The sequence below is a fragment of the Lepisma saccharinum genome, chromosome 2, assembly GCF_977018435.1.
Source record: "Lepisma saccharinum chromosome 2, izLepSacc3.1, whole genome shotgun sequence".
NCBI classification, from domain to species: Eukaryota; Metazoa; Arthropoda; class Insecta; order Zygentoma; family Lepismatidae; genus Lepisma; species Lepisma saccharinum.
The window spans coordinates 4,851,821-4,870,748 of record NC_139230.1 but is presented as its reverse complement, the minus strand read 5'-3'; the positions used below and the strand labels follow the sequence as shown (position 1 = coordinate 4,870,748).

The 18,928-nt window shown below is 38.5% G+C and overlaps 1 protein-coding gene across 5 annotated transcripts in view; it reads right to left on the bottom strand.

Moving 5' to 3' along the window:
* The window catches only part of LOC145983883 (F-BAR domain only protein 2), a 109,776-nt gene extending 97,303 nt beyond the window's left edge, over positions 1-12,473 (bottom strand). For all 5 annotated transcript variants that reach the window (XM_083116967.1, XM_083116969.1, XM_083116970.1 and 2 more), the window contains exons 1-2: positions 12,359-12,473; positions 555-646 (exon numbers count right to left, since the gene is read on the bottom strand). In XM_083116967.1, the coding sequence (XP_082973093.1) occupies positions 555-646; positions 12,359-12,388 (122 nt within the window). In that variant the 5' untranslated portion in view covers positions 12,389-12,473. The remainder of the gene's footprint in view (positions 1-554; positions 647-12,358) is intronic.
* Positions 12,474-18,928: the final 6,455 nt, after the last annotated feature.

Sequence of the window (18,928 nt, the reverse complement as noted above, 5' to 3'; positions counted from 1 at the left end):
GAGTTGAAGATGTAACAGGAACAGAAATGCACTGAAGGCTTGCGCATAGACTCCCTCCCATTGGGCCTCTAATTTTTGCACTGTTAAAAAATAGACCTGTCTCATAGTATGTACATGGACCTACTTTATCACACTTTATAAAAGTAAACATATTAGCAAGAAACAGTTGTTGAAAACTAAATAATCATAGGCCACATTTTTATGTTATTGAAAATTTTCTTCTGAAAGAAGCTCACTCTTCAAAATTTGTTTACTAGAAACCTTTGTGATTTGAGTATATTATACCCTCATATGTATACAAACGAACAAACAAACAAAAAAATCACATCACATGTAGTTTTGGGGAAATAATGCATTAATTTCTGCCATGCATTGGAGGTCAATATATCAACGACCCATCCAGAGCACAATACACACAGTGGTCAATATATTGATTGCACATCCATAACGCAATACAAGCAGCGGTCAATACATCAACCATCCATCCGTAGGACAATACATGCAGTGGTTGATATATCAACTACCTGTCCACAGAAGGCTCAACTCATCCTTACCTTTCCCTGAAGAATTCAGCTAACTCTTTGCTGGCTACAAGGCCATACTTCATATTATGATACAGAACATCAAATCCATTGTTCTTCTCTCCCTGTAAATGAAAAAGAAAAATATCAGTTGAACAGAAATTAATGTCAATCAAATAAGCAGTGGGAAAAATATATACATAAAAATAAATCAACCACATACATTTTCTAATCACATTAAATACAACTGATAATACCTTTGTATCGGACAGGACCATGGAATTGCTAATAATTTCTTTGCAGAGTACTTGCAACTGAGTGAATGGCTGTGGGACAAAGGCTACAGATATGTGTTAACGGGGAAATTAAGCCAAGATCCCCTTGAGCGACATTTTGGGATTTTATGTTCCATCCCTCCACCATAGACTTCTCACATTTGCATTTGTTGCAATGTATTTATGTCACAGTTAAACAGGTGCTATCTTCATCTGTAAACCGCGAGGTCAGAAGTGATGTGCCACTTGCTTCGTTTGTCAATCAGATGTGCCTATTAGCAAAAAAACATGAGAAAATCAATTGAAAATTGCACTAAAGATAAAATTAATTGTACTGTAACTCCTGCTGAATACTCCTATCAATGTTGGGAAAGTAACGTATGCATTGCAGATGAAGCCTCTATTGATTATGTTGCAACGGAAAGATCCTTAGTATACTATTTGGCAGGTTACATAATAAAACACTCGCATACATTTATTTTGTGCCAACAATGCATCAGTTCTCTTCGCAGTCATAACATGGATCGAAGAACAACACATCGTTTCTCACTCATCCATCGGACAGCATTCTCAACATCCTCCTGCGTGTTCAAAGGGCAATCAAAAGTAAACTATGTTTGCCAAATCCAATGTGGAGCAACTTATTTTTTGACTGTCTCAATGCCATAGAAAATATCCCTGTTCCATCTTCAGAAATAAGTTGCTGTGATGAACACTCCAGACATTATTCCTATAGAGCTACATTATATAAAATGCAGATTTTTCTTCCCAACAACATAAATTCGTAAGGAGTTACAGTCATCCAAGTCGGCAAAATCATCCCGGAAACTTTCCAAGGTGTCGAACCACTAGCTTTGGTGAGTACCTACATATCATTATTTATTTTATTATTAATTATCATTTCCGTTAAATAAATCCTGTAAATTTACTTCAGAAATTATTAAATATGTATTTTAAATGTTAAGAGTGTTTTGAATTAAAATTGTGTGGCGTATTGTCATAATTTACAACAAGTGTTACTTGGCTAATCGAGTGGGCCAGCAGAGTTCAACAACAGAGCCACCTAGTGGCGGAACCACAGAACTACATCAAGTGTGCACACTTCCCTCTTCTACGTATATGCTCTGCTAGGAGGTCAAGCAAAGTTGCATTATTTCTGTACTAAATTTCTTTCGAAGACTATGATATTGAATGGTACTTTTTGATGAAATAAAGAAATGGAGTCACCAAAATATCCATCTCTTTGATCACACTTACTATGAGACAAAGTAATATTGTGCATAAAAACACCAAGCAATATGTGAAGAAAGATTGGTAATGGTTCCGAATGCTTAATGATTTTTCCAAAGTTTCATAGGAGAAAGATGAAGTATTGCAGAATTGTAGAAAAGATTGTTTCAGTAAATTTCAACCATGGTGAAAGTAATTACCACCAGTGCCGGATCTACAAATCTTGCCCACCCCCATCCCCCATGCAAAATATTATTAAAGGCCCCTCTACCTACCTACCTTTACACACACAAATAAATAGTGCTCTCCTATGCTGTAAATGTGCCTTAATGGTAATGGTGCTATATGCACAGGCAACTTTATCTGGTAAATGTCTGTTATATCGGAGACACATTTCTATCCGATATTTTCAGTTTCAAATGGTTCGTACTTACCAATTGTGAATTGCGGAACATAGTTGAAGGTGCCATTATGCTTTTTACACGAAAATAACTTCGACTTTTCACATTACGAGTAATTCTTTTGGGTCCTTTCTTCCATTGCGGAACATACAATATGACGCACACAGCTGTGGATCATTGCGTGTCGTGCTTGTGTTTTGTCAATTTGGAGTGGGTATGCAGTGTTTCAACCTTCTTAACCGAAAAATACCTACTTTCGTGTTCATTATGTCTAGAGGGCTGCATAGTCTGCCTTTTACCTACCCACTGCCCGCTTGCACGCGAGAACAGGTATACCTGCTCGCCTGCCCACGGCAACGAGTCGACTTGCGTCTTTACCCGGGTTCTTGGTCTTCAAGGCGCTCTCCGCTTACAAGGTAACTGGGCATTCACCAAGACCCGGGCGTCTGCAAAACCTGCTGGAAGGAAACAGCCCTCCAGCAGCGTGTCGCTCCAGGTGTTTCATCACCACGTGGACGGCTACAGCCAGTGTTGCCTACTTACGTAGCTCCTAAATCCTACGAAGTCCTAGGAGGAGCTCTCTCCTCCAAGGAGAATTTATATACTTAGCAATTTCAATTCAGTGTAAGCAGTTTTTATCTTATTGCCAGGAAATGCACGCAGTATTACAGCTTCATTTATCTAAATGAATGATCGAGCAAACAAAAATCTCCTCACTGAAAACTAATTGTTTTTCATTGCATGGTGCCTTAACCAGGCACGCAGTGGCGCAACCAAAGGGAGCAGGGTGCATTGCTCACAACCTTGGACGGAAATTAAGTCTAGCGGAGGGGTCAGGGTGGGGGTCAAACATTAAAGTACAAGAAAAAACAGGCTAGCAGAATTTAAGAGTAGCAGGGCTAAAGGGTGCTCAAGATGGAATTAATTTCCATATTTTTCTTGCATTTTCATTGCAGACGGCCAACGGCACCTGCAGGGGGGGGGGAATGGAGGGGTAATTGCAACCCCTTGATTTCAAATTTTACGAAAGTAGAAATATGTTATAATATATTACATGGCCGTATTTAGAGGGGGGTTTCTAGGGTTCAAATCCCCCCGAAACTTCTGACATGTTGGATTAATTGATGTTCAGAAACCAAAATCTGTAACAAATTTTCAATTTTTTTTCGAAGCATCACAAAAATACAAGGAGACAATGTTGAAACGATCAAGCTAGAATTTTCATACATACGGAATTCTGAAACTTGAGTGAAACAGGATTTATTCTCGGAATCACAGCCCACCGGCGACCCCTCCATTATCACTTCTGCTGTCATCTTTCCAGTGTTGCTGATGCGTCACAAGGAATATAGACTGAAGATTCCCTTATGATTGTCCCAAAATTCCCTTTCCAGCTTTTTAATTCCCTGTCCGATAAAGTCGAAAATAAATCCCCCTTGATAGGAGTTCAAACCTAGTACCTGCAGTTTCGTAGCGCATTACGTTCGCGATTGAGGTTACAATCCATGCACCAGGCTAAGCTTTTAAAGAGAATAACTGGTTCCACACTTTTCAAAATTCCAAAAATGTAATTTTAAAGTCAAACAACGAAAACTTTATGACTAAAATTTCCATCTAAGTTTTAAAGTTTTTTCTTGAAGGTATCTAAAGCTTAATGACGAAGTAAAATAATTGTGCATTTCAGTACACACTGTATGAAACGTAAAAAAAACAAAAAAAAACTTATGCTGGATATTCACTCATCTGCTGCATTGAGTAAGCCCCCTCAAGGATATAACAATAATATAATAATAATTATTATTAGTATTATTATTATGGAATAAAATTGTTTTATTATGAAATTTTAATTATTATTGTACAATTATTATTATTATTTCTATTATTCAAATTTCTGGTGACGCCCTGGGAACAATTATGAATGAACCCCCCCCCCGAAAATTTTTCCTGCCTACGGCCATGAAATATTATACAGTCTCATCAAGTTCAATGCCGTAGCAAAGGGGTAGCGGGAGTCGGCCCTGAGCGCCGAACGATCTAAGTGAGAAAAGTTTTAAAACAGAGAATGCTATGGCGGCCCGTGATATTATTTGCTATTAATGTTGGTTTGTTACGAGTTGGATGAATTGATTATGTAATACGTCGCTCCATGTGAAAAGAAAATATTGTAGATGGAAATTTTAAATGCCATATGTATGTACATTCGGAATGCATTTATCATGCACTTTCTTTCTTTCAAAAACAGTTTGTGTGCTTGTTTTCCATTATTAGCTAATGTGAAATTGACGTGTTGAAAAAAAAATATTTCTAGTCCTCTGTTTCAACACAAATACGTGAGAACGGACTTCTACCCCCTCTTTGCATGCCCTATTTGCGTGATTTATGAGGATAATAATGCCTTTCATGCTACTTTATTACTATTATTGTGATTGTTGTTGTTGGCACGTTTATCTAAGTACTTGAAACCCCCCTCCCCAAACGAAGGTAACGGCAATGCCCCTGGCTGGCTACGGCCCTGGTGTTCGCAGTAGAACAGTGTGTTGTTCGACTCGCAACCTCGGCGTCGAACTTGACATGTTTCAGTCCTGCCCTATATCACTATATATACGTATATTGGTTGTTTACGACATATACTTATGGATCCTGTGCCACGTAAAACCTATTTAAATGTGTGTGTGGGGGGGGGTAGCAACATTCGTAAATCTCTTTTCATTGGTGATGTGGCTTACGAAGCTTTGAGTTCCCTTTTTTAAGTAGTGAAAATCTATTGCAGTTGGCAACACCGCAGAACGGTGTGGGCCCGGTGCAGTTTCTACTCGAAGCAACTACGTCATGCAGAGGGAGGGGCCTGCAGTTGATGGAAAGAACGAACTGAGACCTACTAGGTATCGTAAGACTGCAGGTACCCGGCAGGTCTACAATGCCTGCCAGGAACGATCTGGGCAGGTGGGCACACAAGCTGCTCAAGCGAGGGTGTTGCGCAGGTTGCATGGCATTTCAGGAGCGATGTCTCGCGAACGGGTCTGCTCCAGGTCTTGTGCAGGCCTCTGATTATGTCATCACAAACCATTGACTGATAGCCTCAAAAACCATTCACGATAGCCCCATGAACCATTGATGGATAGCCCCAAAAACCATTCATGATAGCCCCAAAAACCATTCACGATAGCCCCACGGACCATTTCCAGCAAGGTTAGGTTAGGTTGGGTTAGTAAAGCATAGTTAAAAAAATAATTTTAAAAAATTCTCTTAAAAAAGGCACGTTTGGAAACACTGGCGAGACCGCGTGACTTTCGACGCTCGTGCCATCTGCAGGTACATAATGGAAATAACAGCATAATGTTGTCGCTTTGCACAAAATGCAAGTTTATTATATCATTATATATTGTTGTGCAGCATTCTACGGTGAGAAATACCTCCACGAACTTTCAAAATGCTACAGAAACTAATTTCCGTAAGTAGTTTCTTCTGTAAAAATTAAGAAATGTGTCACCGATATAACAGACACTTACCCTTTATCTTTATCTGTATATATTGTCTTCATTTCTGTACCTCTGAGTAAAAGTAAAGTGCTCCCCTGTGCTTTGCACCATGCCATGAAGGTGTATAGGGGGTGTAGGGTTAGGACCTCATACTTTCTTAATCTCAGCCGAGCTGGGGTGATGTGATCAGCACCATGCCCCTGGTCGCCTTTACCCCCCAGAGTTTCCTCCAGATACCCACTTTATACGATGCTAGGTGGGTGCCGGAGCGGGTTGAACAGGTTGAAAAAGTCCCGGTCTATCGCACAGTAGTCTGTACCTCTGAGTACCTGCGTATATTTTCTACATACACATATATGAACCCTGTACAGTCACGGACACTTCTGGATTGTAATGATCTCATTGAAAGTCAATGCTGTTGTTACAACCCAGAAGTGTCCGTGACTGTACAAGGTCAATGAAGTTAGTAATAAGGTGTGTTTTATATAACATATATTGATACCCTTGAAGATTGAATTGTATCTTCTACAAATGTGGTGTATAAAGACACAAACTGCCAGAGTAACAAGTGAAGTGAATGTACTACGCCAATGGCAGAGGGCCCCCTAAAAGCTTACTTGCCTCCAGTCCACCCCCCAAACTGCAGGGTTTTGCGGCTTGTAGATCCAGCACTGATTACCACTGCTTCGAATTTCGAAAAGTGTAATTTCTCGGCAAAAAAGGATGTAAAAGGTACATTATGCAAGCAATCATGCTTCCCATCGACATGGCATTTTTCGTCCATAAGAGAAAGAGAAATTATCGCAGAACAGTGGGAATAATTGTGAAAGTAAATTTGAAGCTCTCTGAAAGTAATTAGCACTGTTTGCAGTTCTGAAAAGCCGTATTTATCAGCGAAAATAAGTTGTAAAAAGGTACCTCATGCAAATATCCCCACTTTCCATTAACAAGGCACTCCACAGAACACTGCTGACACGAGGCTCAAAGGGATGTTGTGCTTGAGACCAGCACCAACATGGTGAGATATTGAAAGTATTTGCGGAAATTATTATAATGCTAAAAGCCCTAAACCTGGCCTACCTAACCTAGCCACAAAAGCATTTAGAGATGTTATTTGAATACTAAGAGCCCCAAACCTGACTCACATAAACTAACTATGAAACCCCTTCGCACCACACACACGTGACCTAGATGGCAGCAGCAGTAGTCTGCAACCAAGATGACAGTTATTGAATTGCTGGTTGCAAGAGAAGAATCATATAGGAGTATATGGAAGTGATGAACCATTCTCAAGCAAACATCCAAGACATAAACAAAAATTGAACCATGATAAAAAATTCCTGTGTACGATGATGAAATCCGATTTAAACAATCAGAACTTAAGCTGAAAGATGAATTAATTAATTTGTTTAATAACTAGTTTTGTGATGTCCCAAATGTCACACTCTAGATATCTCATGCCCAATGCCACAGCTTTCTCAGACTAGTGGTTAATTTGACATATAATCCTCATTGATAAAACTAGTAATGCTGAAAAATGTGAGAGCATTTTAAGCAATAATGAGACTTTCACTGGTATGAATAGTGGAAATCAGTGTACTAGCCCTGCCATAATAGCAAATACTGCCCTATGTTGTTCATGCATATCTGGACTACACATCACCAGTTTCACATTCATAATGTATGGATGAAAAAAAGATTATAAAGTATTGTGTTTGTAAATTACATGTAGTTACATGAATATTTAGATTGTTTGGATGTATATATTTGTACTTAACGTATCTGTATTGTTATTACTGTAATTTGTTTGGTACTAAGTTCACTGAAGTAAATGCTGGCAATACAGGCTTTGTTTAGTAGTTAGATATGCAGCCAAGACTTCCATATGCTGGTTGAATTTTGCAAGGTATACTGGTACATGAGCATAAGGAAAACATTTGAAATATTGGAAATATGTGTGAATTAATGTTTAAGATTTGTATAATGTAAATCAGTAATTTTTAAATCCTAGGAAAAAGTACAGGTAATTGTGAGGATATTCCATATTGGAAAGATACTTGCCTAATCTACCAATGTAAGCATTTGACTAAGTAAATGATTTAAACATAAAAAAAAATGATTGAACATGTAAATCAAACATTCATCTAAATTGCCCAACTGCACCTGATGCTAAATGTTTTGCAGATAATACGTAGTACTAATCCATTTAGGCAAGAGCCAACAGCAGCTGCTTGGTTTGAAATATATTTTGAAATTATCTGTATGAGAAAGAAATATAAATTGCAAAAAGATGCAGTAAAAAAAAGTAAAGTGCTCCCTTGCACTTTGCACCATGCCATGAAGGAGTATAGGGGGTGTGGGGTTAGGGGCCCCACACTTCTTGATCTCAGCCGAGCTGAGAGTGATGTGATCAGCACCATGCCGCTGGCCACCTGTACCCCTTAAAGTTTCCTCCAGGTACCCACTTTATATGACGCTGGGTGGGCACTGGAGATGCTTGAACAGGTTGAAAAAGTCCTCGTTCTCCCCTGCTGGGGATCGAACCCAGGTCTTTTGCATGGTAGTCAGACACCCTAATGACTGAGCTACCATGGCTTATAGGATTGGTATAACTGGTAAGATGCAGTACATATTTATTATGATTTACACATGTAGCAAAGTCATGTGATGTACAACAGGTGCATGTATAGCAAAGATATTAGCACCAAAATATCGGACAGTTCTGAACTTCAATTTCAAAATGTACTATGTTCCGAAGGTCATGAGTGCCTCCCCGATGGTGTAGTGGTAGCATCGTTACCTTGTAATCAAGGGGTCCTGGGTTCGATACCCAGTGGAGGCACATAGTGGTTCGGATCCCACTATAAACTGTAGGTCCAGTCTCGATTAGCCTTACTGTGCATAAAGTGGACTTAAAACACCAACTCAACCAACCAAACGTCATGATTCTGATGGTTTAATTATTCAGAGAAACTAATTTGTGCATATTAATTTGTGAGGAACTGTGTCATTAAAAGTACATCATGAATGTGATAGTCTTGTAAGTTGTCCATGTTTGAAGCACTATTTGTACATGAAAATGTATAGATATGTAGGACATGAAGGAAAGTGTTTAAATACTATGGCAATCAAACCTACTTATCCTAACTTAGTGGCAAAGTGTCCTATGAGGCCCGGAGGCAAAGCCTACCAAAACATATTTGACTATTTACAGATTTCATTGCTTATAATTTCATTAAATATTTAAGACGTTCTCTGCCACATCAGTCTTCATGACCAAAACTGGTGCACACCAATCATGCCATGTTGGTCATTATGAAAGTGCACTTTGTTTTCCTAGCACTCTGTCTGTAATGAGTACAAAAATGATGTGCATAAGGCATGACCAACAAGGCATGGGGAGTCGAGTACAAATAAAAATGTGTTTTGACTGTTCTATTGTTTACAGGGGATAAAAAGCAAAATTTGCGAATTTAAGTCCAATAATCACTGATCCAGGAGGAAGGAATAGATGAAACCACGCTGGTTGGGGAATGTGCTACTACATGAAAACTGAATTTCAAAGTCTTACACTAATAACCACAAATTTCCATCCCTGCCCACTACTCAATCTTTGCATGCACTGAGCCACCTTTGCAAAGGTCTACTCCAGTCCCTTTAAGATCCTATGAACTTCATGCGAGGAAGTCTAGTATCAGGGGCTGGCATGCCTATAGTATAAACAATGAGGCCGAGCTCATGTTGCTTCTACTAGAGCGAACAGTCTTCGTGCAACATTAATTTTCAAACAGGGATGGACACATATCATAAAACAGTGTTAAGTTGATCTTCACCATCAATTTTACTTTAATAACATCATTTTATGGCTCATAAAATATTACGGCATTATTGTATATTATTCCACAATAATAATGCTCACACCACCATAATCTGTAGAACTTGACCAAGTCAATTATGGAGACGTGGGAGATTGGGTCCTTCCATTTTTCTAAGTTCAAGTAGAATTCAAACCTTTGGGCCCCAATCAGTAGTAGAAAGCATTTTGGGATATTATTTTAATGCTAAGAATACTAAACCTGACCTGCCTAACCTAACCACAAAAGCATTTAGGGTTATAATTAAAATGCTACGGGAACTAAACCTGACCCACCTAACTCTGAAAGCATGTATTGGGAAGTTAAAACCCAGTGTCAAGGAAACATGCAGTAAGTAATCATTAAAACTCCACAGTATGTGTTAACGGAGGTAAATCGAAATCAACCCACGTAAAAATTGCATATGCAGCATGAAGAAATTGCAATAAAACAAAAGGAACTTGGGCCAAAATGCTTCATGTAAATCAACCTATGCATAAACAAAAACCTCTGACAATGTATTTTCCAAAAGAAAATGAAAAACTGACTTTCTTTCAAGTACCTTTGCCACTATGGACATAAGCATAGTTTCCACATCTAAATTATAAGGTAAAATGCAACCATTTTTGTGCATTTTTACATTCACTAATTTTGTATGCAGCGGTTTATATGGGATAGAGTGTAAATAAGTAGAGTTGCAAACTTTCCATATACAATTGAAATATGTGTTCGTGTACTACCCAATATTTTTTACAATGTGATCGAGACAAAATGATATATTTTAGTTTGTTGGGACGATCCATTTCATATTTAACATGTAAAACATTGCTATTAAAAAAATCACACCCATAACAACATTAACTAACCTCCACTTTCCTGTGTTATCATGCCTCGCCACTGTCTTAACCTACTTAAAATATGCTATGAGCTCATAGACAGGTCTAGAATTAGACTGATGTACAAAGCATGTGTGTGTATCATGATGATATTGAAATTACACAATCACAACTTGGGCCTAGATTTGGTTTAAGTCAGTTTTCTGCTCCTTTTGGCTAATCGCGATGAAATTTTCTCCCTTAAGTTGCATATCTTCCAAGTTACATGTGAAGCCTAAATCTTCCAAGTTACATGTGAAGCCTAATTTAAAATTCTGCAAGCTGCTAAAACATTATGTGAAATTGGAAAAGTGAGTACACTCTCTAATTGCCTTTTCCTTTGTAGTTGTTATACTTTAGTAATGAAGGCAGTGATCCAATCCACAGTTAGGTATGTGTGTACCGTTAATTAAATCAAGTATGTAATTAATGATGATTTTTTTTAGTGGCACTTCTGCTAATCTTGGAATTATAATTTATTTTGGTAAAAGTTCAGTATATCAGACATATTTCTTAATTTTTACACAAGAAACTACTTACGGAAATGAGTTTCTGCAAGCTTTCCAACATTCGTCGAGGTATTTTCTTTCATCGTGGAATATATTTGACCGGGAAATTATGTATTTTTGAAGAGAAATAACTCACTGATGCAGAATTGCCATTGCTTTCACTACGTGAACTGCATGCTGCATACGTTTGATGATGTAAGCCCCTGTCAGTGTTTCAAACCCCCTTTTTTTCACTATGTTGGCCTCACCGAACCAAACCTAACCTACCCGGAAATGGTTTGTGGGGCTATCCGTGAATGATTTGTGGGGCTATCCGTCAGCTACCCGTGCATAATGTAAAATTTTCACACGTGACAAACATGATAGTAGGTATTTTTCGGTGAAGAAGGTTAGAAACACTGCATACCCACAATGTGAGTCAAAATGTACCCACCATACAGAAGCGAAAATAGGAATAAAAAAATCACTCTGTATGTGAAAAATTGTCTTTGTTTTCGTGTAAAAAGCATAATGGCACCTTGAACTATGTTCCGCAATACACAATTAGTAAGTACAAACCATGAGAAACACAAAATATTCGATTTTAATGTGTCTCCGATATACCAAACTTTTACCTTTATTTTGTAAAGCACAGCACAAATGGTTATCTTTTCTTCACGTACAAGTTTCTCATCATATTGTAGAACACCAGATTTTTTTATTTTTTTATTTTTTTAATGTTCACCAGTTCCAATCGCTTATGGCCAAATTCTGTTTACCTACATCTGTATGGTGTCATTCACACAATTTACATGATAAAATACTCCTAAGCAGTATTAGTTCTCCTTACATTGCCTAAACAGTTTATATACAGAAAAATATATGTACATATAATGTAATTTTGTATTTCGTGTTGGTGTAGCTCTACTAGATTCGTCAAAAAGGGGAGGAACTGATAACACCCATCAGCTGTCGAATTATAATTCCCAATAATTAATAACCATTCCGATATGTTTCAAAATAAGTATGTTAACATAAAGTACATCGTGAACCATACATGTGAAGAACATATTTTTTCTGAATGAAAAATCTTCATATTTTTAATATTTTTGCATTCCAACAGGCCGATGCTAAACGTAAACAACTAGTAGTATTCAATTTGGTACCCTCATTATTAATTACAGCATCCAGGACAATTTTGATTCGATTGATCATTATCTTCTATGGGCCCTTACCCAGAAATAGTCACAAAAATCCACCGTCATGATGATATTATACCCATAACATTAGTAATACTACAAACTCTGCAGACATTCACATTTACAATCACACACTAACACGTAACATGGCGACGGCTGTATCTGTTTCATCAGATGACCGCTAGATGCCGCACGTAGGCCTTTGCTAATCAGTTTAAAATTGTTATTAGTTTTGTTGTGAGGTAGATTCGAAATACCATAAGTTATAAAAGGCAAATGAAGAAAAATGTAAATGTGTATTTTTTTCTAATACAAAAGTAAATTCATTCACAAAAATTGAAGAAAGCAAACGTAGGTCATCAAATGAAAACAATGGTTATATACAGGATGTTTCAAGTAAAACAGGCTTCAATGAGATGAAATAAGTAAAAAAAACACGAAAAATAAAAAAATCACTTAATTCATGCCAAGGGCGCCAGCAGAGGGGACACTTGCCCCCCTGAGATATCTTGAAATATTTCTTACAATTCAAATTTTGAAATTGTAGCGTGAAAACATGGACGTCGGTAGGATTTTTTCCAGGGGGGCAGAGGAGGCATATTTCCCCCCTATTAGTGATGCCTCCTCAAAAGACACTGCCTCAGTCTGAAATTATCACGTTCGTTTAACACCCTTAGACAATAATTAACATAAGTTACTGTGACTGGCATGAAATTATGTTTCAAATATACAATGTTTTTAATGGACATTCATTTTCCGGGGGGGTGGCCCCTCCTTGACGTCCATGACGAGGTGTGGCGTGAAAGACAGCAGAATAAGTGCCTATGCCAATTATGCTAGTGCTGGGGATGCTTTGTGAGTATATCTAACTGGGGGAAACATCACCCTACCTTTCCTGACTAGAAGCACTGCTGCCCCCTCCCCTGAGAAAAAGGCAACCTTGATTCATACACTCCAATGGTACATATATAAGATATGCCATGTGGATGTATAATCCAGTGGCCAAAGTGAGGGGCCTACCTCCTTGGTGAAGTGATTATCAGTGCGCGCTACGACACTGGGGGCTCCAGGTTTGAACCCCAGCCTGGGCATGGGTATTTCGTGTGTGTCCCTTCCTTAATTTCATTTTATCATCATTCATCCCTGTCTTTGCAATTAGTCAAAAGTGGCAGAAGTAAAATAAAGCAAATCAATGAAAGTGAGGGAGTGCTTGGTCGAGTTTGATGATAGGATGCTGATATGGTTCAACAGGGAGGCAATGAAGTGGGGGGGGGGTGTGATTACACAAATTATTCTAGCTAAGGGGATACTGTGTGCAAATTTTCTTAACTGGGGGGATAACATACCAAGTCTCCTCACTTTACATGCATATGACTAATTTAACTCAAAAGTTAAGTAGGCTCTGCTATGACAAGAATTTTGAGAAATGTTTTTATTTTTAAAGGACAAATTCACCCTGTACTTACACATCGTCTCTCTTTCTGGGGTAGTTCACCCAAAATGCAGAAAGTTTTTATTTGGAAAAAGCTGATATTAAAAATAATAATGAAGAATGTATCTCTCAAGCCCAACAAAACAAATATTCCCTCTACCATGTGTACATATTAGAACAGTGATCAGAACGCTACATTTTAAAAGTAGCTTCGCTACAGCTACAGCTACTCTTCCAAAATGTAGCTTCGCTACAGCTACAGCTACATTTACCAAAAATGTACTCCTATTCGCTACTCGCTACTTCTGCATAAAAAAAATGAAAACAACCATTGGTATTAAAAAAATCCCCTACTACTGGTAAATAGATTCTGTTATTTATTATCATGATTCCAGTCATTCGATAATTTTGATAGCAGTGTTACTTCAGTTACTTATTTTTACTATAGTTTTTGAGAATACCATATCTATGCAAGTGGCATATCAATTCAAATTTGATATATGAATATTGCAATTAGGGTGTTACCCAAATTAATTATTCCAACTATACACAAATAAAATTTGGTAGGATTACGTATTTATGTTCACATCAACATATTTTTCTTGAGAATAAATATTTTATTTTTTAGGGACTGATATGAAAAGTACCCTTTGACTACAAAAGGGCCCTAGGTTCGATACCCAGCGGAGGCACATAGTGGTTAGGATCCAGTCTCGATCAGCTTATCTATGCATAAAATGGACTCAAAAAAAAAACTAGGAAAGATGCCAAGTTGGGAGGATGAGATCCTCCTGCTCCTCCATTCCCCACACTGCTCATCATTCATAATTCTTCCTCGGTCTCACAATTAGCCGAAAGTGGCAGAAAGCGACTATAGATAAGAGAATAATTAAATAAACCATTCATCCTCATTGTCATGATTGAGAGAAGTGGAAGAATAGATGAGGAGGTAAACAGAAGAGGACAAAAGGGTGGAGGACTATATCTAAGCGTTCGAAGATTAATATGGAACAGGGATGTACCTATGAAATGCAAGAAGGTAATATATAACACATACTATGTGCCAATAATTACGTATGGAGCAGATACTTGGACAATGACATAGAGTGACAAAGAAAAGATGCAGGCAGTGGAGATTAAATTTTTAAGGAGCCTTTTGAGGAAGACTAGAAGGGATAGAATAAGAAATGAGGAGATCCGACAGACAGTGGGTGTAGTGAAGCTTCAGGACAGAATAGATCAGGCACAGATGAGATGGTTCGGACACATGAAGAGGATGGATGCAGAAAGACTACTAGTAAGAGCTTACAATGCACAAGGAGTAAGAATAAGGACAAGGGGGAAACCAAGATGTCGGTGGAAAGAGCAGATGGTGGAGAGTGTTAGGAGAAGAGGACAAGATTCGAACACCTTGGAAAGAGAGGAGTCATGAAAGACCAGGAAATAATGGAGAGGCTTGACTTCTATGCCGACCCAGCCAGAGGCAGGAAACAGCAAAGGATGATGATGTCATGATTAGCAAAAGTTACAGAAAAGTGACGTAAAAGTAGGAGAGATACATAAATTTGAAAACTATGTATATTAACTAAAGAAAATTGTCATTTCTGCAGGAAAGTCAATAACTCGTATATACTTTTTGCAATATGATAAAATTATTGAGGAAACTGTCGTGTAAACCTGAGTGTTCTAAACGTGTTGCAATTTTAAAATTTGTGAACAAATACTATCGCGAAAATAATTGTAATTCCAGAAACTCTATCATTCTTGTAACAATAATTGCTTGCTGGCGAGATCCTATATACTGACGATGATCAATGCTGTTAACGTACTGAGCCATTTATTGCTGGCACTATTCCCTTGTCAGTGCAGTGGAAAATCCATCGCTCATTTTTTCACTGCAAGTTGTGTCTTACACAACAATTAATGACATTTTGGTGTCTCTTACACCATGAATATCCACAGGATTCGTTCCGGGGGTGATGCAAACGAGGCACTTTTTTCCAGTGGTGCAGCAAACGAGGCATGTTTCTCCCCAAAATAGCGATCCAGCTAAAGAAACGTAGCTGTTAGCAGGAATATATTCATATATGTCAGTTAGTTATCTGGATATCTGAATTATTCAGATACTAATTCAATAAATTATGCAGATATCTATAATCTACAATCTAGATAATCTGTATATCCATGTAATAAACTGTCCTTATGAACCTCCTGCAAAATTAAGGGTTATTGTCGAATTTTTCTGACGCTGTTGCCACATTCAAAATTCACCTCAAAATGCTGAGAAAAATGTAGCTGTAGCGAAATTTTCGCTACAACTACAGGAATTTTGTAGCTTCGCTACTGCTACAACTACAATTTTCAAAATGTAGCATCGCTACCGCTACAGCTACAAATTTTGTAGCAAGCTACAGTAGCGACGCTACAAGTAGCCCGCTACTTCTGGCCACTTTATTAGAAACATTGTGCCTCATTCATAGAAATTCTGATATGCAAGGTAAAGTGTTCCCATGTGCATTGCACCATGCCATGGAGGTATATAGGGGGTGTGGGTTTAGGCCCCACACTTTCTTGATCTCGGACAAGCTGGATGTGATGTGATCAGCACCACACCCCTGGCTGCTTTTACCTCCCAGAGTTTCCTCCAGGTAACCACTTTATACGACTTTGGGTGAGTGCCAGAGCTGCTTGAACAAGTTGAAAAAGCCCTGGTTCTCCCCCACTGGGGATCGAACCCGAGTCTCTCGCATGGTAGTCAGGCAGAATGTTCTGATATGTTCTAAAAAAAATATGGATATACGCAAGTAGCACTCACATGTTTAACTCCCTCCACCTTTCAACTGTCCACACTAAAATTATACAGGGTGTTTCCGGGCTGATGATACAAACTTTCAGGGACGATGGAGAAGGGCACATGTATCAATTTGAGATAAGGAACTCTGGTCCGGAAACGACTTAGTCGAAAGTTATAAGCGAAAATTGGTGTATGAAGATGTAATACTTTTATTACCTGCACAAGTTTCACAAGCTGCTATATTCACAACAGTTGTTCAAAGTGGCGTCCTCCAGCTTCACTGCAGGCCGGACATCATCACACAAAGTTTTGTCCAGACAACCCCGAGATTGTTCCAATGAGTACTTTGTGCGATGATGTCATGCCTGCAACAAAGCTGGGAGACACCACTTTGAACAACTGTTTTGAATGTAGCAGCTTGTGAAACTTGTGCAGGTAATAAAAGTATTACATCTTCATACACCGATTTTCACTTATAACTTTCAACTGAGTCGTTTCCGGACCAGGGTTCCTTATCTCAAATTGATACATGTGCCCTTCTCCATCGTCCCTGAAAGTTTGTATCATCAGCCCGGAAACATCCTGTATAAGTTCCCAGAGGATTACAAGAATCAAAATCCATCTAAATTTAGAACCAAAGTAAAGAGCTTGTTAATGAAACATTTTAAAACATTACACTACATTACTTTGTAACTTTCTCAAAGTATGTTTATTACATTTTTCTATATTATTGTTTTTTAAATTTTCTACATTATTGTTTGTTTAAAGAGATATAAGCATAGGTAAGTTTCTATGTTTTCAAAATTAGACATTCATGTTATTGACCTATCCCATATCATGGCACACCCAACGGCAAATTGTCAATTACCATTTTCATTCGGTCTGGTCTGTTTTACACAATGTAGTGATAATGAATTGAAATAAAAGTGTCAATATGCAGAGGAAAATACCTGCTTCGGACCAACAGAATTTTGTTCATTTAAATAACACAAGATGTACGTAGAATAAAAAGTAATGAAAATAGCAATGCACAATTTGCCTACTATTATATTTGAAGTTGGCTGTACAATTTGTACTTGTATGATCAAGTGGATGGAAATTAATCAATGCATCACTTCGAGCAATGGCAGAATATCATGGTTGGTTGGTTGAATTACCTTATTTTACTATTGGCTAAAAAGGCCATTTTGTTGGCTGAATGCACATGATTTATTTGTAGAGGACTAGCGATGCCACTTTTGATGTGTACTGTACATGAGCGTAATTTGGGACCTAACATTGGAAAATCCTCAAATATTCCATCCCATAAAAATAGCGCAACAACTATTCGTTAAATAACTTTGTTCAACTTAAAAGTGCATATGTTTCTAAAGGTCGTTTACAACGCTTGGGAGGTGATTCCTCACACGAAAACAAGCAAAAAGTGTGAGTTCCATTTTTACTACTGAGGCTTCGTTTCCGAGATAGGAGCCTCGCAAAAGGTGACAAAGTGAACGTCACACCTAACTGGGATGAATACTGTCACAGATAGAGAGGTGGTTCCAAGGGAATCATCAAGGAATCGTATGTGCTCAGTCCGGAAGTCACTATGAAAAGTTCACTGCACGCATGCGCAATGGAGTCCTCAAAGGAATTGGGAATTTCCAGCAAGAACAATGCATGGAAAGGGTATGTAGCACAGCAAGAAGAACCGTGACAATGAGAAATGCGTTAAAGACAACACATCCCGACCTCAAACATCAAAACATGAGCACGGAACACAAAATCCGAAAAGTTGAGCACGGTTGCATACCCCAGTTACACGCGAGGAATGAACGAATCATGTCATGTGGCATACGAGAGACACATTACTCCACCAGGAGGAGGGAAAGAAAAACACAATATCAGATGATTGCGACAACATGTATTTTTACACACGACAACTACGTAATATCCCCCCACCCACACACACACAACAAACAACAAATACTACAATGTCTTACGCACAGACAGTGCGTGTCACTGTACACCAACTGAAGATGTCACTTTCGCCACACAAAGGGGGTGGGGAGCAATAACAAGGGTGTTCTCACTGGGATTTGGCGAGGGTGATAATCACAGACTGTTTTCAAAATGTCTACGAATCAAGGATTGTCGAGTACGAGCAAACAAGCCAGGTGTATCTGCTACCGTCACGGCGGCGACATTGATGCGAGCAATGAGGTCCTCGGCTGATGTGACAGGTGTGTCATATACGAGGGTTTTCATTTCTCCCCAGAAGAAAAAATTGAGAGGGTTGAGATCTGGCGACCTCGGTGGCCAAGGCACAGGCTCATCCCTGCCAATGAACCTTTTGCGAAACACGTCATTCAGGAAATGTCGTACATTACGATCGAAATGA